The sequence below is a fragment of the Pieris napi genome, chromosome 6, assembly GCF_905475465.1.
Source record: "Pieris napi chromosome 6, ilPieNapi1.2, whole genome shotgun sequence".
NCBI lineage: Eukaryota > Metazoa > Arthropoda > Insecta > Lepidoptera > Pieridae > Pieris > Pieris napi.
Genome location: NC_062239.1, coordinates 8,416,480 through 8,441,730, shown reverse-complemented (window position 1 = coordinate 8,441,730; position 25,251 = coordinate 8,416,480). Strand labels below are relative to the sequence as shown.

At 31.9% G+C, this 25,251-nt stretch overlaps 4 protein-coding genes across 4 annotated transcripts; 2 read left to right on the top strand and 2 right to left on the bottom strand.

Annotated features, from left to right (window-relative positions):
• The first annotated feature begins 3,576 nt into the window (after positions 1–3,576).
• LOC125050234 (alpha-(1,3)-fucosyltransferase C-like) lies at positions 3,577–5,572 on the top strand. The gene is made up of 2 exons (XM_047649940.1): positions 3,577–4,574; positions 5,179–5,572. The coding sequence occupies exons 1-2, from the start codon at positions 3,583–3,585 to the stop codon at positions 5,468–5,470; spliced, it is 1,284 nt and encodes a 427-aa protein (XP_047505896.1). The 5' UTR covers positions 3,577–3,582; the 3' UTR covers positions 5,471–5,572.
• Positions 5,546–9,673, bottom strand: LOC125050232 (cytochrome P450 4C1-like). The gene is made up of 8 exons (XM_047649938.1): positions 9,514–9,673; positions 8,865–8,974; positions 8,266–8,356; positions 7,723–7,914; positions 7,098–7,462; positions 6,456–6,693; positions 5,995–6,168; positions 5,546–5,772 (listed from the first exon to the last, which is right to left on the bottom strand). The coding sequence occupies exons 1-8, from the start codon at positions 9,662–9,664 to the stop codon at positions 5,615–5,617; spliced, it is 1,479 nt and encodes a 492-aa protein (XP_047505894.1). The 5' UTR covers positions 9,665–9,673; the 3' UTR covers positions 5,546–5,614.
• Positions 5,546–23,710, bottom strand: LOC125050233 (cytochrome P450 4C1-like). The gene is made up of 10 exons (XM_047649939.1): positions 23,573–23,710; positions 18,121–18,280; positions 17,269–17,378; positions 16,676–16,766; positions 16,071–16,262; positions 15,443–15,807; positions 14,776–15,013; positions 14,309–14,482; positions 13,945–14,102; positions 5,546–5,610 (listed from the first exon to the last, which is right to left on the bottom strand). The coding sequence occupies exons 2-9, from the start codon at positions 18,269–18,271 to the stop codon at positions 13,945–13,947; spliced, it is 1,479 nt and encodes a 492-aa protein (XP_047505895.1). The 5' UTR covers positions 18,272–18,280; positions 23,573–23,710; the 3' UTR covers positions 5,546–5,610.
• LOC125050235 (alpha-(1,3)-fucosyltransferase C-like) lies at positions 12,068–13,874 on the top strand. Its single transcript, XM_047649941.1, has 2 exons — positions 12,068–12,918; positions 13,523–13,874. Exons 1-2 carry the CDS (start codon positions 12,305–12,307, stop codon positions 13,812–13,814), a joined length of 906 nt encoding a protein of 301 aa, XP_047505897.1. The 5' UTR covers positions 12,068–12,304; the 3' UTR covers positions 13,815–13,874.
• Positions 23,711–25,251: the final 1,541 nt, after the last annotated feature.

Here is a 25,251-nt window from a genome sequence, read left to right as displayed (position 1 = left end):
ATTTTTTTTTTTAAATCAACAATTCTATTGTTTATTAACTTACCAATTTGTTATAAACAAATATTCAACCTTTGTTTATTTTTTTTCTAAAACTTCTAAAATTAACAAAAACAACCATATATAACAAAGTATAGAAAAATTTTTTTTGTAAATTTTTTGATTATCATGAATATTACTTTTATTTAAAATTAAAAATTTTTTTTCTATACTTTGTTATATATGGTTGTTTTTGTTAATTTTAGAAGTTTTAGAAAAAAAATAAACAAAAGTTGAATATTTGTTTATAACAAATTGGTAAGTTAATAAACAATAGAATTGTTGATTAAAAAAATTTTTTTTTCTGTTACTTTATAGAAGACTGTCAATTATGATTTTTAGAAAAAAAAAATTTCTTAACTAATTATTTAAACAATAGAAAATTAAAAAAAACGATTATAAACAATTAAAAATTGTTATTAGGGAAAAATTTTTTTTTTAAAAATCATAAAATTTTTAATGTAATAAAGTTGTGTTAAAATTTTTTTTTAAAATATTGATTTAATCAATTTGTTTAAAAAAAATTTATCAACAAATGGCGGGAATTTTTTTTTTTGCAAATCAATAAATATCTTGTATTATTAAAAAAACGATTATATGATGATTTAGAAAAAAAAAATTTTTTTTAACATCATTACATGGATTTTTAAGTTTTTGTTTAAGTAAAAAAATTGTTATAAACAAAGTATAAATATTTTTTTAACTTTTATGGCACGATCTTGTTAAGTATGTATGTAAGAAAGGCTCTACGAAGCGAAATATTTTTGCGACCATTATTTAAACATTTTTTTTCACTTACAATTAAGACGGTCGTTCGAGAAAATTTCGTTAGTTAACAATTATTTAACTTGTTGAAAAATTAACTTTAAGTAAAATTTTCAACGGGAATAAATTAATTATAGTGTTCAAAACACACCATAATTTTTTCAAATTTAAAAAAAAAAATTCAATACCTTAAATAAATTAATTAATGTGCCGTAGTCGCTTTTGACGCCACGCGCGAATCCTAAAAATGTCAACCGCAGACCTATTTTCAGCGTTAAATTAACATTATAAATAATGGAGATAGAGTTCTGGGAGTCAGGAGTTTTTTATTAGAAATTTCCTCTTCTTTCAGAATCTTTATTTGAAATTTCTTAAATATTAATAGTTTATTAAATATTGGCAAAAAACTAAATGCCATTATTTTTTCATCTTTAATGGTCTATAACTTTTGCAATTTTTTATGTGCTAATACACGCTTTTAGCACATTTTTCTAGACGTCATTCCGGATCCAATGAGCTATCGCACATAATTTTAAGAGTAGTATCTCTATTTTGTTCCATTTTCAACTTGTCGACTAGACTAAAGGCAATATTTATTGAAATAAGACATAAAATTTACAATATTGAATATAATCGCTAAAAACAACTCTTGACCAAACTGATGTAATGTTATTCAATAAATTTTGACTCCATAATTGAATAAAAACTAAATAAGACGAAAATTTCAGGTGAATTTATGATTTTTTTTCATCGAGAAATATTATACTGAGTTCTTCGTCAGAGTCAGCCATTGAAATTATATTGAAGAATCAATACGAACGTAGTTATTGTTTTAATTTAAACATCACAAACTTAGATAAAATTCAAATCTACGTTGAGTTATTTTGATTTATAGCCCTCTTAAACAGCTAACAAAACCAGGTAAACGAGTTTTATTATAAAAAAAATATGTATTATTTTAATTGACATAGTGACAAATAAACTGTCTCTAAGTATAACTAAACTTTTGAAGAATCTTTATTACGATGTAAGAACTTTTGTCGTTACTAAGTACAACGATTCTCCGAAGGGCTTCCGCACGAGTGGCCTTCATATTGTAAAAGTCAAGTAATAATCAATCTCGTTATAACCTCTAGTATAATTGTAATAAGACTACATTGTGGTAGTATTACAAACATAAGCCGTGAGTGTCACCATTCGTCGAACTCCGTAAAGAGCATACAAATGGTGAACACGTGATGAAATTATTATATCGGAAATTAATTCATATGAATTCTATCAAATGTATTTGTTTTTAAACCATCAAGCTCATCAAAATCATTTTTTATTACGTTATACGTGATGTTATATTCTTAACTAATATTAATTGAAACCCACTTCAATGTTTTTTTAGATAACTGAAGTTTCACTCGTTACGCGCTAAGTTCTTTTTAAACGCAAACTAAGCGAAATTGAACAGTTAAGTTCGATATTGGATCATGAAGTTGTTTCGAACGGAAACTTTACTTTAGTAGCTTCAGTTGCGAGAAATAGTGTGTATACTAGTTACTAAAATATTTATAGGTGCCAAACAAACTTCCATGCTTTATAACTTAGATCCTGCCCGTCAGGCTACGATCGGTAAAGGTACGGACAGCCGCGGTGTTTTGAGGTTAATACTATTCTTTGAAGACACATATTTGCAAGTTGAATTACTCTGGGTGATATTCAATGTCGATAATTAATGCTTAATATGACTTACAAGTAGTAGTACTGGAATGGCGCAATCTGGGCTCCTCGTGAAAGAAAGTATAGGGTAATGCTGGAGCGGGTACAAAACAAATTCATCAAGCACCTGTTTTGTAGAATATACGGTGTACCCGCTCAGCTGTCTAACTTTATTAATAATAGGTTCTGCGGGCTACAACGAACTCAGAGTGCACCCAGAAGTTGCGCTTATCATGTATCTGATAAAGTTGTTACGTGGAAAGGAAAACAATCCGACAGTGCTCCAGTGCCTTGGCCTCAGGGTGATTCGTACCCTCAGCGAAAACAAACTTCACAAAAAGGCCACACATGACACAATGTATGGAAATAAATAATGAACTGCATAGATTAACAGACTTGAAATTGTCCGTTGAGTGAACAAAAGGTTAGTTTCATGTCAGTTTCTATACTGTAAAAATAGTTAGTATTTTTGTAAATATGTAATTTATTACTTTTAAATGTTGTGATGATTTTTTTTTTATGTATATATAAATAGTTACCGCATTGAAGTAATCTGTAATGTTAGTTTTCGGACGTTTCTTAAACTTACACAATATTTGGAGAACACAAACTAAGACTGACTTAACATAAATTATCACTCCGCCTAACTTCTCATGATCATTTTAATAGGGAATTAAGTTCACATATCATTCGAATACTACACGCAATTATTGTTTCGATCCAGAATGAACTAAACTGAACTTGATGGATGAAAGTCATTAATATTCTCTCTCTGGAGTCAACCCAAACCTAAATAGGTAGAGCATAACAAAGCACTGTTCCGATATTGTGAAGAAGTCCTTTAAGTAGAATAATGTTATCATTAAATTTATATAATAGTATTTAAATAGAATTAACAGATGTACTCTCTGATGATTTCTGTTGAAATATGTCTGACAAGTTTGACTATGTAAACCAAGTTTTGACTTGGATTTGGCAATTATATTGAAAGATGTTGTCAAAGTTTAAGTTTAAAATAATATATTTAAATTGGTAATATTTTTTCAATTAGCATTTAAGTTAAAGATAAAAATAATGTTATTTACAATCACTAAGAGAAAAGTTAAATATCTTGTAATGAATTGCATTTTAGTTTTCTGTTTTTACCAATTACTATTACATATCCATATTTTTTTTTTTCAAAATAATTTTAACGTAATAAAACCAATAGTGGAAGATATTGCAGAAAAGGAAGTACCTACCGATTCGCCAGGTGATTATGAGTTTATTAATAAAGAGGACACTTATGGGACCCTGGAAAATTCGGCAGAAGACGTTAAGTTTATTTTATTAGTAACATCGACTACTTCGCACAAATATCCGTTCTCTCTATTCAGCAAAGATAACTCGGTATTTGTTGAAAATGATTGCAATTTTACAAACTGTTACATTGTATACAACAAATCACATCTCAACGAAGAAAGTTTTGATATGATCGCCTTTAATCTACCAGAACTAGACGAAATCGATATACCAGAAAAGCGTTCACCGCATCAAAAATACTCATTCTTTTCTATCGAGTCCCCTCAGTACAACCCCGTATGCGTTGATATGTATGACGACTTTTTCAACTGGACTTTTACTTACAAACTTACTTCTGATGCCCGACTTTGGTTCTTTGATATATACAACGTAAATGAAACAAAGATTGGTCCGCCTGTTAATGTATGGCCTACATTTGATCCCATAGATGATGATATAAAAATGATGTTAGATGGGAAAACCAAAATAGCCGCATGGTTCGTATCAAAATGTAATACAAGAAGTGGTAGGGAGAAAATTGCTCAGCAACTTGATAAGGAGTTAAAATATAGGTACGGTTGGTCGATTGATATCTACGGACATTGCGGTAAATTTGCATGTCCAAGAAGATATGCTGAAATTTGTAATAAAAAGATAGAAGAAGATTACTTTTTCTACCTGGCATTTGAAAATTCTTTTGCTGATGATTATGTGACAGAGAAAGTATTGTTAGCGGTTAATAACTACGCAGTTCCAATTGTATTTGGTGGAGCTAATTATTCAAGGTAAAATATAATGCTTTAATTTATGCTAAAGTAAAAAATTGTTGTGACTTTTTTGTCTGCTGCCTATGGTCTCATAAATGCATTCCAAGTAAATAGACTTGCAACGAATATTTGGTTACTATTGCAGATGGATTTAGTTATATTAACAAGAAAAAAATATAAAATATAATATACTATGTAAATATGAGTACCTATAGTTAAAGGAGAACAATTTATTACGTTTATTGTAGTCAAAGCAATGTTTCGCTACCGAAAGTTTTAGCCTTAATGAAACTAAAACTAAAGCTAACACTGCTAGACCTAGTTATTATTGAATAAAGTTCTGAATTAAATGTGTTGTATTGTTATGTAACACAATATTACGAAATACGTTTATTATGAAAATGTCCGCGGTTTAATAAGACGAGTTAGGAATTTTCATTAGTTTTACCAAAACTTTTCTTGGCTCAGTCAAGAATATTTTACTAGATTATATTATAGGTACTATAAAATGGAATATTTTATTAATCTTTTATTTATATTCTGCAGTTATTTTTTATGAAGAAAAATCGAGTAACTTAGAAAGGCAAACAATACATTCGTTCAAAATTTTACTTATTTTCAGATTCCTCCCTCCGGACAGTTATCTTAATATCAAAGAACTCGGTGTATCAGAAGTGGCGCGACTTATGCACAAAGCATACATACACCGTGAGTTTTACTATGATTATTTTAAATGGACCAACTATCTGTATTACCGCCACATTTCAAGAAAAAGCCAGGTGTGTAAAATATGTTCTCTACTAAATGATAAAGTCGCAATGAGCACAACAACAATGTATCCAGACTTCAGGAATTGGTGGAACAATGAAGGTTGGGACAACGAGTGTCCATTTACTCAAGAATTTTTCAACTAGCAAGTAGAATTTTAATTAGTGGTCTCAATATATAATTAATATTATCATTGTATTTATGGTAATAAAATACAAATACATTTTTATAAATAATTTATTTAACCATTTCATACACAGATAATATGTAACATAGTATAACAGTAGGTACTAACGCGATGAGAATTTAACATAAATAGGTTCGCTTGAACGAAGAACCAAATCAGTTTTTAGTTTGGGTCTAAATCCCTTCTTGTCTGGTGTCAATATAAAGTGACGGATAATGTCGCTCAACATGTACTTCATTTCTTGCATTGCGAAACGCTGTCCTGAAATATTATTATGGCATATGTTACTAAGGCATTTATGAAAGATTTTAATATGTTCACGAGAGATACAATCGGAAGCAAAAAGAGCTGTGCATACTTAAATTAACTTCTAAATTTATAGTTTAGTTGTAATATAATTTAAAATTGAGCCAGTTTAGACTTGTCCAAGTAGTAGTTGTGAGAAAAGAAATAAAAGATTTGGTAACGTAGCTCGGCACTCACCTATACAATTCCTAGGACCAGCACTGAAGGGTATGTATGAAAAGTGTGTCTTGTCGCCATTCATAAGAAATCTCTCGGGCCGAAAGACTTCCGGTTCTGGGAAATATTCTTCATTCCTATGCACGCCGTAGATATGTACAACGACCTCCGTTCCCTTAGTCACATGTGTTTCATCTACATCATAAAATATATTTTTATTTATCCTTCCGTCAATTTCATTTTCTATACAAAAAGTCGTAAAAAATATACACAATAAATTGAATTGAAAACTGTTACAGCTGGTTCCAAGCCACAAGTTTGATCATCGGGAGAAAATCATAAAGTTCAGTTACTTGAAGCTTCTTTTGTAATTGTTATAAATAGAATAGATGATAGAATATATCAATAAGACTTACGATAAGCTTATGAATTATATTATATATATATATATATATATATATATATAGTTACTAAGTCTGTACCTAAATAAAAGTCCTCTGTAATCAATCGTCCTATGAATGGCACACTAGGGTACAGTCTTAGAATCTCTTTGATCGTAGCCTCTAGGTATTTCATCTCTGCCAGATCAGCAGTTGTGGCTGTTCTATCCGAATCACCGATTATACTTATGCACTCTTCATATATTAAATCCTGTACATTTCTATGTTCAGCAAGCAACATGAGACCAAATGTCAACGCCATTGCAGTTGTGTCGTGACCCTAAAAATCAAATTCACTTTAAGCTCAAATGTTATCTCGTCGCTGTAAATAAGATCACATCGCATTAAATAAACATCAATTTGTATAGATTCCTTCCTTTAATGTTCTCGCAAATAGTTTTAACTTGGACTTCATTTGTCTAGTTCCTTTACTAGCTTTTGTTATTTTTCTCTTTGATTAATGAAGTATTACTAATTACCAATTCAATATCGTCTATGCCAATGTGGCAGAAGATATATGCAGTAAATTTTCATACAATCAAATGCTTTTTATGACTTATTGTGTTCATGAAATAAAAATTAAATGTGATTAGGAAAATGATAATGCTTTATTATTATGGAGATCAATCAAATTATTTCATCGTAATTGTGGGCCAAATTCAATATGGGATAATAAAAACAAACCTCAAACATGAACGTGTTTACTTCTTCTCTTATTCCCTCTAAGTCCATCTCCCCTTTACGCTCTGCCTCCAATAGAAGATCTAGAAGCGCTAAGCGCTTCTTTCCATCGGTCTCTTTTAATTCTTTAGTAAAGTTTGCCTTTTGTTGTCTTCTTTCATCAATCACACTATCCGTAAATGCAAGGTTATCTTTAAGACTTTTCTTGAATTCCTTTCCAAGCGATGATAGGTAGAATGTGAAATCAAAATGAAGCCAAAATCGTGTAAGTCGCTGCATTATAAGAGATCCGATAGACAAAGTTGATTTTTTATAATCTAATTTCGCCTGTGAATCGCCTGAGCTGAGTTTTGTACCCATGGCCGTTTCTGCAACATTACATTCAACAAAATGACTTTGATATTATAAATAGCTGCAAATACATTGAATGTAGAAATTGCTAACCCTATAAATATATACTCTTTTAAGCTGTCTAATTTTGTGGCAAGTTTGCCGGCATTTGCCTGCCTTGCAACATATAATATCTGAAACTGTTCATGAAAATTACAATCCATGCAAGGGAAAAGGTGTTAGATCTACACTTCTGCGTACCTATAACTTGTTTACAAAACTTATATATTAAACTCACCACAGATAGTATAGAGGGTATAATCGCTCAAAAAGGGCATCACATCTAAAACATCTGCACCTTGTTGTAGTCTACAATTGATGTCTTTTACCATATTTCTGCTTTCTTCCTCAAACACCTTTGCGAAGTTCTTCAAAATCTCGAAGTGGAAAGCGGGAGTTAGGATCTTCCTCCTCTTATGCCATTTCGCTCCTGGTAGATTTAGATCGAATTTACTTGTTAGTAGTTTAAAAAAATATCACTATTCAATTTTAACCTAAAAGTTAAACTCGGGTTGGTAAACCACTAGGGTGATACCAGAAAAGTCACAAATTTTTTATATTACAAAATCAAGTTTAGAACAATATTCCGCTTCATAATAGTGTAATCTGATTTCCTATACTAACACAAATTGTCGTCGAGACAATAGCAATTGTACCTACTTTCTTGTACTTACTTACTATGTATTTCTTCATTAAACTCTAGATATCAACAATAAACCAACATTTATAAAGTAATTAAATAAGGTATTTAACATAAAATCATATTAAAACTCGTTATGACCTGTACTTAAAAGAAGTCCTGTTCCAAGCCAAGGTTTCATAAATTCATAAGTTATATTCTTTGTAATATTTCTCGAATGCGATAACACCACCTAAAAATAATATGAAATTTATTTAAACCAGTGTTTGTTTGTTTTATATAACATATTACTTATCCGAGGATTTTAAACGTACTTTAACATTCCTTTTTGTTAAAATAAACATTTTAAATGTATCAAAAACATAGAACTATCTTCATTAAGATATATTATTTAAAGATTTTATGACCTGGTTAAAAACGTAAATTTATACATCTATATCCTATTCCCGCGAAATTTTTATCCCTTTTATGAAATCTGACTGCATAGTCGCCCTTATTATTATATTATTATACTTATATATACTTTACATTGTTTATCGATGTTGCCGACAATTATTACTTCCCAGAAATAGGTAGGTAAAGCTGCATTTTATTAATGACATGCAATTATACCGCAAAATATTCTACGATTTTCTAGCTATGGGTCCCTTATTTAATATTCGACAATGTGATTAAAGCGAAACGATCACCATAAGCAGCCCGTATTAAATTGATAATGGACAATAAGGCTGTATACTTACCTCTATATCTTTTGGAGTGTAAACATGCAGAAAATAGATATTGAATACTTTTACACCAATGCGGTTACCGTATAACTTTGGAAAGGAAATAATCTTTTCAAACAATTCAGCTGAAAACATTTCACAATTCGTTAACACGAGTTGCATTAATTGTTACTGAGGGAAATAATAATAATTAAGTTGCCAGTTGTTAGATGCGCAGTTGTGTTTTATGTTTTGCCTAGTAAAAATATATATGCGCGAACTTTCTACAACCACGAAAAAAAAAGGAGCCAAAACCAATAACGTTTAAATCTGCTTTTCTACATTCTAGGATTCGGGGCGTTTCTATAATTAGATACGTTGATACATATTTGAGGAACCTTTATTAGTTAATTTATAATCTAAACATAAAAACATTCATCGTCTTAAATTATATAAAACGCTTATATTTTGCGACTGACAAAAGTTTTTTTTATATAAATATTAAATACCGGCAGCTAAGCAATCACATCGTGTTCATTGTGGCAATACCATAAATATTTGTAGCTCTTTAAATTTCTGATCATGCTGAAATATGAAATACTCGCCAAAACCAAATACCTAGAGCTTAGTGTATAATTGTTATAGGCTAAGTTATTTTAAACTAATTAAATTACGTCTTACTTACTTTGTGTACATCCAATAAATTCCAAAGCTGAGCCAAATATAAACTTCCTTGGAGGTCCAGATAACTTGTCCATGGATGGATTGACATTTGAGAAGAAAAAATGTTTTATTAAATAAATAATAATACCACACGCTGCTATCTCCCATAACATCTTGATGATCTAAAATAAAACATAACATCAGTTTCATGTTTTTAACATGTGTGAAAATTGAGGAAAAATATAACAGTTGACATCTGTATGAAACTTTACCTTTAATAAAGACTTAATTAATATTATGATCTTTTGAAAACCACAGCGTGTCCATGGGCTGCGATGACTGCCTTTTATGGATGTCCGGTAAGCTCTTTTTCGTAGGCTTTGCTTTCCTTTTAAAAAATATATACTATTGCGATACCTGTCTACCAAAACTTTATGAAGATTCATAAAAAATACTTATAAAAAATTAATTGCTTTTGCAGTTTTATTGCTGTAATAAAAAAAAATCTGTTACTAATATACGTAATTAACATAATTATGTAATTTATCAAAAAATAACCGGTATAACTTCGATAATAACCAGTCGAGTTGCTTAAATAAAATGAGAGAGAAGATGTTGAGTAAACAAGAAACAGGTTTTAAACTTCCATTTAAACACTCGTAGTTGAACATTGTATGGTTCTAATGATAAAGTGGTAGTACTACTGATATTTAAATGGCCAGCCTTGCGATTCTGTAACTCACTTTTCGAACTCACACAGCGGTTTTCACAGCGGCGGTCGCGCTCAAATGAGTCGTAAAGCATTCATTTTACAATTTGGCATTGTGATAAACAATAAACTACAAGGAGGGACCTAATCAGAATGCCATATCATAAAATGACTGCTTCACGACTGATTTGAGCGCCGCTATGAAAACGGCTGTGTGAGTTCAAAAAGTGAGTTACAGAATCGCAAGGCTGAAATGAGCAGACTCCGGATTACGATAACTTTCATAGCCCTGTGCAACAGATATCCGACTCGAGCGGAGTATTATTTTTATCGCAACAACAAGTGCAAGGCCGGCAGCATTGGGTTATTCCAAGGCATTGGCTACCATTGAAATGTATGCATAATATCGAAGCCTCAGAATAAAACGTGCATTTTTGTAAATACTCATCATTTTCACGACTTTGGTAATTATCGTGATAATTGTCACATTGTTGAGTAAAATCGTTTTATCTATTATTATCTATAAACAATACGACTATTAGCGCGGAAACTATATGAATTATACTTAATTCCTTACCTGTAAAAATCACACAATAATGCTTCACAGGGCAATTTTTTTTATTTTGAATTAATTTAAATATTTTACCAACAAATAGCGCGTGGTTACTTTAAACCGTTTTTTGTGAATGATTCATTTTTTATCTCACCAGATAATATGTATGAAGCGTGGGGTGTCAGCTCTGTGATTTTAAAAATATTTTACTACCAAGTTTTTATGTTTTTAATAATATTCTGCTGGCTACATAGGGATACAACATCTATTTTATATATAACTGAAGTGTCAGTTTCATTCTTTATGTGCCAAAGTTCTTTTCAAACTCAAACTAAGATAAATTAAACAGTTCAGTTCGACATTGGATCACGAACTTGTTTCGAACGGAAACTTTATTTTAGTAGATTCAGTTACGAATAAAGTGTATGCTTGTTACTACACTATTTGCAAGTGCCAAACAAACTTCCATGCTTTATAACTTGCTAGATTCTGCCCGTCAGGCTACGATCGCGAGTAAAGGTACACACAGCCGCGGTGTTTTGGGTTTAATACATTTCTTAAAGACACATTTGCAAGTTGCAATGATAAAAGATGATATTCAATGTCGAGATTTAGTGCTTAATATGACTCACAAGTAGAAATATCGAAAATAAAAGTATGTATCTTAAGGTTCTTCTCAGCCTGTACGGTAACTTTTACATAGTGTTGTACTTTGTAAATTCTGATAATGCGCGTATTTGCCAGTTCTGAAGATGTGCCAATATGTGCGTGGTAATCGAGCAAATTAAAAAAGTCATCACCTGGGCTTCAAGAGAGTTACTTCAAACCGAATTTTGCCTTTGGAACTCTAAACGTGATTTTCCACATCACATGAAATTTATTAGAACGTATTTAGAAATCCTGGATTCCTAATCCAAAGCAGGCCCAGAGACTTCACATGTATTCCCATTCGAGCCTTGAATAATTCAATAGTGAGAAGTCACCTAGAGCATAACGCCGCAATCTGGGCCCCTCATGAAAGAAAGTACTATACTATACTTTCTAGCGAATACAAAACAAATTTTTCAGGCACCTTTATTGTAGAATATAAGGTAAGGTAACCCGCTCAGCCCTGCGATTCTGTAACTCACTTTTCGAACTCACACAGCGGTTTTCGGATCGGCGGTCGCTCTCAAATCAGTCGTGAAGAAGTCATTTTATGATTTGGCAATCTGAAAAGGTGGGAGCTTCTAGTTTATCGTTTATTAGAATGCAAAATCATAAAATGACTGCTTCACGACTGATTTCAGAGCGACCGCCGATGCGAAAACCGCTGTGTGAGTTCGAAAAGTGAGTTACAGAATCGCAGGGCTGATATCCAACTTTATTCATAATAGGTTCTGTGGGCTATAACTAACTTGGAGTGTGCCGTATTTGCGCTCATCATGTATCTGATAAAGTTGTTACGTGGAAAGAAAAACAATCCTTTAGTGCTCAATTGCTTTGGCCTCAGGGTGCCTGATTCGTACCCTTAGCAAAAACTAACTTCTCGATAAGGGCACACATGACACAATGTATGAAAGTTTTGATATGATCGCCTTTAATCTACCAGAACTAGACGAAATCGATATACCAGAAAAGCGTTCACCGCATCAAAAATACGCATTCTTTTCTATCGAGTCCCCTCAGTACAACCCCGTATGCGTTGATATGTATGACGACTTTTTCAACTGGACTTTTACTTACAAACTTACTTCTGATGCCCGACTTTGGTTCTTTGATATATACAACGTAAATGAAACAAAGATTGGTCCGCCTGTTAATGTATGGCCTACATTTGATCCCATAGATGATGATATAAAAATGATGTTAGATGGGAAAACCAAAATAGCCGCATGGTTCGTATCAAAATGTAATACAAGAAGTGGTAGGGAGAAAATTGCTCAGCAACTTGATAAGGAGTTAAAATATAGGTACGGTTGGTCGATTGATATCTACGGACATTGCGGTAAATTTGCATGTCCAAGAAGATATGCTGAAATTTGTAATAAAAAGATAGAAGAAGATTATTTCTTCTACCTGGCATTTGAAAATTCTTTTGCTGATGATTATGTGACAAAGAAAGTATTGTTAGCGGTTAATAACTACGCAGTTCCAATTGTATTTGGTGGAGCTAATTATTCAAGGTAAAATATAATTCTTTAATTTATGCTAAAGTAAAAAATAGTTGTGACTTTTTTGACTGCTGCCTATGTTCTTATAAATACATTCCAAGTAAATAGACTTGCAATGAATATTTGGTTACTATTCCAGATGGATTTTGTTATATTAACAAGAAAAAATTATAAAATCATACTATGTAAATATGAGTACCTATAGTTAAAGGAGAACAATTAATTACGATTATTGTAGTCAAAGCAATGTTTCGCTACCGAAAGTTTTAGCCTTAATGAAACTAAAACTAAAGCTAACACTGCTAGACCTAGTTATTATTGAATAAAGTTCTGAATTAAATGTGTTGTATTGTTATGTAACACAATAACACGAAATACGTTTACTATGAAAATGTCCGCGGTTTAATAAGACGAGTTAGGAATTTTTATAGTAAAACTATACTAAGACTTTTCTTGGCTCAGTCAAGAATATTTTACCAGATTATATTATAGGTACTATAAAAGGGAATATTATATTGTTCTTTTATTTATATTCTGCAGTTATTTTTTATGCAGAAAAATCGAGTAACTTAGGAAGGCAAACGTTACATTCGTTCAAAATTTTACTTATTTTCAGATTCCTCCCTCCGGACAGTTATCTTGATATCAAAGAACTCGGTGTATCAGAAGTGGCGCGACTTATGCACAAAGCATACATACATCGTGAGTTTTACTATGATTATTTTAAATGGACCAACTATCTGTATTACCGCCACATTTCAAGAAGAAGCCAGGTGTGTAAAATATGTTCTCTACTAAATGATAAAGTCGCAATGAGCACAACAACAATGTATCCAGACTTCAGAAATTGGTGGAATAATGAAGGTTGGGACAACGAGTGTCCATTTACTCAAGAATTTTTCAACTAGCAAATAGAAATTTAATTAGTGGTTCCAATATACAAATAATATTATCATTGTATATTTATGGTTATGAAATACAAATATATTTTTTATAAATAATTTATTAAACTATTTTATACACAGATAATACACAGTACTAACGCGATGAGAATTTAACATAAATAGGTTCGCTTGAACGCAGAACTAAATCAGTTTTTAGTTTGGGTCTAAATCCCTTCTTGTCTGGTGTCAATATAAAGTGACGGATAATGTCGCTCAACATGTACTTCATTTCTTGCATTGCGAAACGCTGTCCTGAAATATTATTATGACTTATGTTACTAAGGCATTTATAAAAGATTTTAATATGTTCACGAGAGATACAATCGGAAGCAAAAAGAGCTGTGCATACTTAAATTAGCTTCTAAATTTGTAATTTAAAATTGAGCCAGTTTAGACTTGTCTAAGTAGTAGTTGTGAGTAAAGAAATAAAAGATTTGGTAACACAGCTCGGCACTCACCTATACAATTCCTAGGACCAGCACTGAAGGGTATGTATGAGAAGTGTGTCTTGTCGCCATTCATAAGGAACCTCTCGGGCCGAAAGATTTCCGGTTCTGGGAAATATTTCTCATTCCTATGCACGCCGTAGATATGTACAACGACCTGCGTTCCCTTAGTCACATGTGTTTCATCTGAATCATAAAATATCTTTTTATTTATCCTTAAATTAATTTCATTTTTTATACAAATAGTCGCAAAAATTATACACAATAAATTGAATTCAGAACTGTTACAGCTAGTTCCAAGTCACAAGTTTGATCATCGGGAGAAAATCATAAAGTTCAATTTCTTGTAGCTTCATATGTAATTGTTATAAGTAGAATATATCAATAAGACTTACGATAAGCTTATGAATTATATTACTAGTATATATATATATATATATATATATATATATATATATATACAGTTACTAAGTCTGTACCTAAATAAAAGTCCTCTGTAATCAATCGTCCTATGAATGGCACACTAGGGTACAGTCTTAGAATCTCTTTGATTGTAGCCTCTAGGTATTTCATCTCTGCCAGATCAGCAGTTGTGGCTGTTCTATCCGAATCACCGAATATACTTATGCACTCTTCAAATATTAAATCCTGTACATTTCTATGTTCAGCAAGCAACATGAGACCAAATGTCAACGCCATTGCAGTTGTGTCGTGACCCTGAAAATAATATAATTTACTCGTGTAAAAGATCTTTCAAATTTACTTTAAGCTTAAATGTTATCTCGGCGCTGTAAATGAGATCACATCGCATTAAATAAACATCAATTTGTATAGATTCCTTCCTTTAATTTTCGCAAATAATTTTAACTGGAACTTCATTTGTCTAGTTCCTTTAACCAGCTTTTGTTATTTTTCTCTTTGATAAATGAAGTATTACTAATTAACATTGGAAAATGATATATTAAATATTGTATATGCCAATGTGGCAGAAGATATATGCAGTAACTTTTCATAATGATAACAATCAAATTGTACATCAAATAAATATTGTATACATGAAATAAAAATTAAATGTGACCAGAAGATCAATCAAATTATTTCATCGTTATTGTGGCTCATATTCAATATGGGATAACAAAAACAAACCTCAAACATAAACGTGTTTACTTCTTCTCTTATTCCCTCTAAATCCATCTCCCCTTTACCCTCTGCCTCCAATAGGAGATCTAGGAGCGCTAATCTCTTCTTTCCATCGGTCTCTTTTAATTCTTTAGTAAAGTTTGCCTTTTGTTGTCTTCTTTCATCAATAACACTATCCGTAAATGCAAAGTTATCTTTAAGACATTTCTTGAATTCCTTTCCAAGCGATGATAGGTAGAATGTGAAGTCAAAATGAAGCCAAAATCGTGTAAGTCGCTGCATTATAAGAGATCCGATAGATAAAGTTGATTTTTTATAATCTAATTTCGCCTGTGAATCGCCTGAGCTGAGTTTTGTACCCATGGCCGTTTCTGCAACATTTCATTCAGCAAAATGAATTTAGATTTTTTTAATAGCTGAAAATACAGTGAATTCAAAGAATTTATAAGCATATAAATATATTCTTTTCTATACTGCTTACTGCTCAGGCAAGTGAGTTACAGAATCGCAAGGCTGGTTACATATTTAAAACTGTTCAAGAAAATAACAAGCCATGGAAGGAAATAGGTCGGTGTAAGATCTACTCGGATGCGAACCTACAACTTTACAAAACTTATGATTATATTAAACTCACCACAGATAGCATAGAGGGTATAATCGCTCAAAAAGGGCATCACATCTAGAACATCTGCACCACGTTGCAGTCTACAATTGATATCATTCACCATATTTCTGCTTTCTTCCTCAAACACCTTTGCGAAGTTCTTCAAAATCTCGAAGTGGAAAGCGGGAGTTAAGATCTTCCTCCTCTTATGCCATTTCGCTCCTTGTGGAATGTGGATAGTTTTAGATCAAATTTACTTTTTGGTGGTAAAAATAATATTTCTGTTCAATTTAAACCGAAAAGATTACATACAAATATTACAATTTGAAAGATCTCGGGTTCGAACACCACTAGGAAACCACTAGCGGAACTACTAGGTTTATACCGGAAAAAATACTAATTTCTATATTATATTTTTTTCTAAACATTTTATATTACAAAATCAAGTATAGTCTAGAACAATATTCCGCTGCATAATTGTGTAATCTGATTTACTAGACACAAATTTTCGTCGAGACAATTGCAATTGTACTTATAATCATAGCGGGTAGCACATAATTATGTATTTCTTGATTAAACTCTAGTTATCAACAACAAACCAACATTTATAAACCAATTAAATAAGGTCGTTTTACCTGTACTTAAAAGAAGTCCTGTTCCAAGCCAAGGTTTCATAAATTCATAAGTTATATTCTTTGTAATATTTCTCGAATGTGATAAAACCACCTAAAAATTATGAAATGTTATATACACCAGGGTTTGTTTTTTTTGATATTACATATAACTTAGGATTTAAAAGATTCCTCCTAGGATTTAATATGTAATCATATTAATATATCATAAATTATTGTAAAAATAATCTTTTGAAATGTATCAAAAACATAGAATCTTCAAAGAGATTTTTTTAAGATTTATGACCTGGTAAAAATCTCAAATTTATACATCTATATCCTATACCGGTGAAATTTTGATCCCTTTTATGAAATACTTCACATTGTTCTTTTGATGTTGCCGACAATTATTACTACCCAGAAATTTGTAAATAATATCAGTTGAAGCTGTATTTTATTAATAACATGCAATTATAGCGCAAAATATTCTACGATTTTCTAGCTATGGGTCCCTTATTTCACATTCGAAAATGTGATTAAAGAGACGTTTCTCTTACGTGTCTCACGTTACGCAGCCCGTATTAAATTGATAATGGGAAATAAACCTGTATACTTACTTCTATATCTTTTGGAGTGTAAACGTGCAGAATATAGCGATTGAATACTTTTATACCAATGCGGTTACCGTATAACTTTGGAAATGCAATAATCTTTTCAAACATTTCAGCTGAAAAACATTTCACAATTCGTTAACATAAGCTGCATTGCTGCTGAGGGAAATAATAATTATTAATGATTAAGTTACTAGTTGTTAGATGCGCAGTTCTGTTTGAAGTTTTGAAGTTATACTTCTTTTGGCGCGTTAGGGAAAAATGATGAAAGTAAATTTTTACGATGGGCACACAGTCACAAAAAACCGACAACCTGAAGTAATCTATAGTCTACATTTTAGTTTATTCTACAAACGTAGAATACAATATTTGAAAAGATTTTTACTTTGTTACGCCAAAGAAATATATAACTTCTAACGCGTGTATTTAGTACACACACTTTTTTCCTTGAAAAAATATATGCGCGAACTTTGTTACAAAACCAATAACATTTAAATAAGCTTTGATATAAGTATCTAATTATAGAACGTTTCTATAATTAGATACTTTGATACATATCTGAGGAACCTTTATTACTTAATTTTTAATCTAAACAAAAAACATTCATAGTCTTGAATTATATAAAACGCTTATATTTTTTGTCAAAAAAAATAGAGTTTTTATATATAAATATTAAATATCAGAGCTAAGCAAGCAATCACATCGTGTTTACTGTGGCAATAAATATCTCTCGTCAGAAAAATTTCTGATTATGCTGAAATATGAAGTAGGTACTCGCCATAACTTAGAACCTAGAGCTTTGTGTATAATTGTTATAGGCTTAGTTATTTGAAACTAATTAAATTACGTCTTACTAACTTTGTGTATATCCAACAAATTCCAAAGCTGAGCCAAATATAAACTTCCTTGGAGGTCCAGGTAACTTGTCCATGGATGGATTGACATTTGAGAAGAAAAAATGTTTTATTAAATAAATAATAATAGCACACGCTGCTATCTCCCACAGCATCTTGATGATCTAAAATAAAAACATGACATGTTTTTAACATTTTTGAAAATTGAGGAAAAATATATCCGTGAACTTCTGTATGAAAATTTATCTTTTATAAAGACTACACCAATATTATGGTCTTCTGACACACCACAACGTGTCCATGGGCTGCGGTGACTGCTTATAGCTGTCCCAAAAGCTCTTTTTTCGTATGCTTTGCTTTTCATATAAAAAAATATACAGGTTGTCCCAAAGTTATGGGACATGAAGGGACAGTACCTTAAATATATATGGTATTTTACTGAAAGAAGACTTTATGTTATTTTTAAAAGTTAGTAATTCTGCATTCAAAGATTTTCTAAAAATTACTTGCTACGTCTGGGAATCGCACCGACTTAAATGTAAAAAAAACACCCCTACTTTTATGATGCCAATCGAAAGAATGGCCAAAAACTAATAACTCTTCTTAAAGGTGCGCTTACACGGGCAATTAAAATTGCTCAATTCCAGTCAATACTCGTCAATTATGACGTCACGACTACATCAAGCAATTTACGGCAACGGCAACAAGCATCATTACTGCGCAATACAATATTGAGCGATATGGAGCAACTTCATCAACTAGGCAATACTGTCATATACGAGCATTTCAGTTTTCGCTCGCTATGGACGACATTGTTCTTGCTGCGGCGGCTTGTAGCGCTTTTTTATCATTAATCAAAAACAAAAAAGAAATAAAAGGAATAGGCGCATCTGGGTGCGATCGTTTTTGGCAAAGAGGACAAAATTTTCATTATGTAAAGAATTAGATGATATATTATTCAAAAACTTTACTAGAATGTCACGAACAGACTTTGAATTACTTTTGAATAAAGTAATTAGAAATTATTATTATTTAGACCTCTCGCTGTCCCCGCGGAAGCAAGACGGCAAGCCGCAAAACAAACAAGTGCGAATGAGACATATACAAAAATTGCTAGGAATTTCCAAGTCCATTGGAAATTCGTCAATTCGTATCGACATTGAGCGATATGAAATATCTGGAGCAATTAGAAGCAATATCGCCGAAATAATTTATTGAATTTATTGAAATTGCTCCATTAATTGCTCCAGATCGGTCCATTCGTGTCGCCGAGCAATTATTGCCCTCGTGTAAGCGCACCTTAAGTAACATAGTATTTTAAAAGGAAGGAACAACGTAAAATGTTTGAGTCAAATTCCAAGGTTTCAACGACGTTCAAAAAGTAGCGATATTATCAATCCATAGATAGCACTGATTATTCGTAAATAAGTACCCACTTTATAAAATACTTTATAGCATAGTTTCCCTTATTATAAGTGCACTAACGGTATGTAGAACCGCCACAATAATCGTATTTGGTTTAAAGAAAATTAAGTCTCCAATACGACTACAGACCATTCCCTCTCGCCTAAGAAAGGAGGCCTATGGCCAGTAGTGGGACATATACAACATGGAATTGAGTATATAGTCCAGTCAAATTATGGCTAAAAACGGGTTAAATAAACATGAGCGAACACAGTTTGGGGATTTTGAGGATCGATAGGGGGGTGTATTCTAAGCATAAATTCCAATTTGAGGGGTTGTACTGAGGTCAGCTCAAGGTCATTTCGATGGAAACGCGTTTAGCTCGATATCTCGAGAATGGTTAGTGTTAGGCGAAAAATTGTAGAGACTTTTTCTTTTCCAAATAAAATTTACTAACTTTTTTATCTGAAACTTTTTTTATAACATTAATATTTTTCAAGTTATTACTCCCACAAGGCAAAAATTTTACTTTTTTTTATATTTTTCGTCGTTTTCTCCCCAACCATTCAATTTTATTAAATTTTACCGATCATCGAAGTGTAGATCTTTTAATTGTGAACAATTTTGTTCTCAAACTTTTTTCTGTAATGCCAATACCTTCGTAGTTATATATTACTTTACCGAGCGAAATCCGCGCCATTGTCGCAACGTGTATCCACAGATAAGTTTTTAGGCAACGAGAGCAATAAGACCAGATTCATCTCACTACTGAAAACGGTTCTCATCAAATCAGACATAGAGGTGGAGCAAGCCGTAGAGGATGCGGATGGTCTAATTATCAGTACGGCTAAGAGAATTTCGCAGGAGTATAGTGCTGTGGTTGTTATTGGTGAGGATGTGGATTTGCTGGTTTTGCTGACTGCAGCAGCCGGCGCGTGCAACAACATTTACTTGAGAACACCTGGCCGAGGCAAAACGACGGACGCTACACATAGCCCATACTGCCTCAAACCGATATATGGGCCGAATGCCGCAAAAACCTTTTATTTTTGCACGCGATTAGTGGTTGCGACACAACGTCGGCACCATTCAACCTAGGCAAGATGAAAACAATGACCGCATTGAAAAAATCTCCGGATTTGCTTTTGTTAAATGAAGTTTTTCTGCAAGACAAAGCAGATAAAACAACAGCTATCGCTTCATACGGCGAACAATTCATTTTGAATTTGTATCGCAAGGCAGATGACACGAATTGTACCAATCTCAACGAGCTCCGATATAAGGGATATAAAAAAATGCAGGCAGTGGGAGGGTTAAATTAGAATCCCTTCCTCCTACCTCTGATGCGGCATTTTTCCACTCGTTGAGGTGTTTCTGCCAAGTTCAATACTGGCTGGAAAATTATCTGAAACCCGAGGAATGGGGCTGGCGTCGCAGCCCCCGTTGATTGCAACCGATAGCGATGTCATTGAAACCAGCTCCGGATAATTTACTGAGATCGATTGCGCGCAAATGCAAAACCAAATGCGGCAAAGCGTGCGGATGCAGAAAGGCCGGCCTCTTTTGGCACAATGTGTGAAACAGTTTTAATTGTTAATTTACTTCTTACCCAAATTTACCCAAATTAAATACCTTATTTTAAATAGTTTAATCGATTGACCTTTTTATATTGCGACAGTGGCGCGGATTTCGCTCGGTAAAGTAATCTATAACTCCGAAGGTATTGGCAATACGGAAAAAAGTTTGAGAACAAAATTGTTCATAATTAAAAGTTCTACACTTCGATGATCGGTAAAATTTAATAAAATTGAATGGTTGGGGAGAAAACGACGAAAAATGGAAAAAACATTAAAATTTTTGCCTTGCGGGAGTAATAACTTGAAAAATATTAATGTTATAAAAAAAAGTTTCAGTGAAAAAAGTTAGTAAATTTTGTTGGAAAAAGAAAAGGTATCTATAATTTTTCGCCTAACACTAACCATTCTCGAGATATCGAGTTAAACGCGTTTCCATCGAAATGACCTTGAGCTGACCTCAGTACAACCCCTCAAATTGGAATTTATGCTCAGAATACACCCCCCTAACGATCCTCAAAATCCCCAAACTGTGTTCGCTCATGTTTATTTATTTCGTAATTTGACTGGAGTAATAGTCCTTTTCATGAAAGAAGTCCCCCAGACGCGGCGCTGCAATCGCATGACGTAATGTTGCCATTTATGAGTAAAAAATTTACCATTTAGCAGATGTAATTTATCAAAAAATCATGTGTCCAATTCACACGTGGTAGAAGTGAAACAATCAATCTTCAAAATGCACTAAGCTAGTTAAAAATTCACAAAAATCTACCACAACAAACGAACTTGATAACACCGACGAATGACAACATTGCCGACCTGTCAAATTTAGTTCCAAAAATCACCGCGGGACTTCTTTCATGAAAAGCACTATACACTGAAAATCTCGAAGTTTATTAAAATTAAACTGAGTAGGGAAGATTTTTACTGTTAGGGCCCCATCCAAAGATTTGCCACAGGGCCCAGATGGTATAGTTACGCCACTGTATAGGACCTTTCAATATTTTGGGTGTTTGCAAAATTTCAGTATTATAAAATATAGTTTTACAAATTGTTAAAGTTATAAATATTTTGGGGTAAGTTTTGTTCACAAATTTGTTTTCTAAAAATAAATATCTATATCTAAGCGAATTTCTGATATGTTTTTATATAGCAAAATATATTAATAATCAACTTATAACTCGAAAATCATAAGTAACTATAATAAAAATGAATTCCTTCAAATTGTAAAAATTTAGTTTATACGTGAATTAAATCATATAATATAAATAATTATACTTTCTTTACAGCTTAAACCTGACAAATTCGCTGAATTGAGAGACTCTATATGTTGATCTTTTATATGTTGATGGCGCCATCTTAACTAAATACTATTATTATAATTTTTCAAATGGCTTATTATTTACATATTATACATTTGACAAATACCTATGTTTATTTGAACAAAAAAAAGCAGAGGAGAATAATACAATTCATGAACACAATGAGGAAAAGTTTAATTGAGGTGGTTTAAAATAAAATATGTAAATTGGGGAATTACGTTTTTGTTATTCATGCCTAATGAATTAATTGAATATTATTCAAAATAGTTTGTGCAATTATTTGTAGTTACACTGAAATCTTGACCTATAGCAAGTTATAAACTCGACATCTACGAAGTCGATAGTATATTATAGTATCATTGCCGTCTTGTTTCTCATCTCTGTCAATATTTTGATAATTTATTATAATCACACTTTCTAAACTCAAAATACCCCAAAATATCCGAAATATATTTTTTTTTTCTTAATTAAAATATTGAATTTTATATGTTCTAATCTATTATTTGGACATTTCGATACAAAAAAGTTGAACAAAAAGTAACATTTTTAGAATCCTCACGGTGTTAAGACTTAGAAAGCGAAATTAGCGGAATTGTGATTTACCTACACAGAAGTCGCCATTCAAAATAAAGTGAAGTGAAGTGAACTTTTTTAGAATCGCTTATTCTGTCATAGTTTGAAGGCGCAACGGTCAAATTTCGGTTCAGCCGAGCGTTCATGGTACGAATTTTATAAATTATTGAACGAACGAAATCTTATTACCGCTATGATCACGTGAGAACACAAAATGTCACGTTTTTTGATGTCATGGTACGAATAAGCGATGCATCTCAGTTGTAGGTTGTCAATAGGCTCGCAATAAGAGATCATCAGGCCCCCTGTGCAACAGAAATCCGACTCGAGCGGAGTATTATTTTTAGCGCAACATCAAGTGCAAGGCCGGCAGCATTATGTTAATCCAAGGCATTGGCTACCATTGAAATGTGTGCATAATATCAGAGCCAGAATAATACGTGCATTTTTGTAATTAGGTACTCATCACGATAATTGTCACATTGTTGAGAAACATCGTTTTATCTGTTATCTTCTAAATAAACAATACGACTGTTAGCGCGGAAACTATATGAACTACTATGAATTATACTTAATTCCTTACCTGCAAAAAACACAAAATAATGCTTTATAACAACTTCACAATTACACACAGAGCTATTTTTTTCAAATTAATTTAAATATTTAACCAACAAATAGCGCGTGGTTGCTTTAAACCGTTTTGTTGTGAATGATTCATCTTTGACCTCACCAGATAATGTATGAAACGTAGGGGTGTCAGCTCTGTGATTTTAAAATATTTTACGATCAAGTTTTTATGTTTTTAATAATATTCTTCTGGCTACAAAGGGATACAAATACATTGAATGCAATAGACTTCACCGCCTAATTAAACAATTATTATATATCATTTTAAAGGTATAATATAATATATATAAATACATAAATTCTTATATTCATACATAAGAATGTATGCCTGAAAATAATTAGAAAAAGTATATAGCTAAGAATCTCTAAACTTCATATAAAATTATCATATATATATTGTAATATGTATCATATTATCACGTTTTATACAGTATTTCATATCAAGTACCTATCGCGTATTTATATCATCCTTGCACAATGATTACTAATAGATTAGTGTATAGTATACATATATACACTGTATACTATACTCATTGGCTGATGGAAAACATGTAATAGCAGACAAATATGTGTAAAAAATTCGGAAACCAGATCTCCAGGCTAAACAAAAAGAGGACGCGTTTTCAAGGGTAAATTTAAGAAAACCTACTATTAAGTTTGGTATAGTAGTGTATAGTCATTATTATAATATATAGCCATCGCTATATATTTTATATTGCCATAGCTATATATTAGCTATAGCAAACGCTATAACGTGAAACGTCTCTCCTCTAATAAGGTATATAGGCTTTTGTATTTTGTTCGTACTTTGCTCTCTTTGTATTTTGTTTGGTTTCATGCGTCACTTTGTGTACTTAAAATGACATTATTTACTTAAGATATGTTAAGACCTAGCTTTTATATTAATATTTACCCAATTAAAATATTATAATAACCAAGTATTGGTTTAATTGTTTTAAACTTTTGTTTAAAAAAAATACATAAAGAAGCTGAAATTGTTATTATCGATGCAAAGTCAAAAGCTTGATCCCTCGTTCAAAATGTCAGGTAAATAAATCTAAGTAATAATCACACAATATTATGGCACATTAATAAAATGATTAATACAAAACTAATACATAACACCTTTAGACTTCCACTGGGATATTAGACGATGCATTAGCATTGCAATATTTGATATTGAATGGTTGGCACAAAACAGAGATATACTCGAAAAACTGTATCTATTGCATGCCTAGAATCATTTGGAAAATATCAATATAATAAATAATTTCAATTCATTGAAAATATCTCAAGTTCACTACTCAATAGAATCTCAAGAGTCTTATCTCAATGTAGCCATTGAGCTTCCTAGTGCTGCCTTTTTGTTGTGTCTTGTTTACCATAATACGAAATATTTTTTTAATCGAAATGCCAATAAAAGGTTTACAGACTCAACAACAGAGAAAATGCGTGTAGGTTGTGGGTATGTATTTGTGTGTGTACTGAAGCCTGTGTGTAAAAATTGGCTTGATTTAGTGACATTAAATGGCGGATAGTGTTCTAAGGATATCTTTTTTTAAAGATTTAATAATGAATGTTTAGAGTTGTTATGAATGATGAACTGAGCGCAGTAATTGAGGACAATCGATTTTT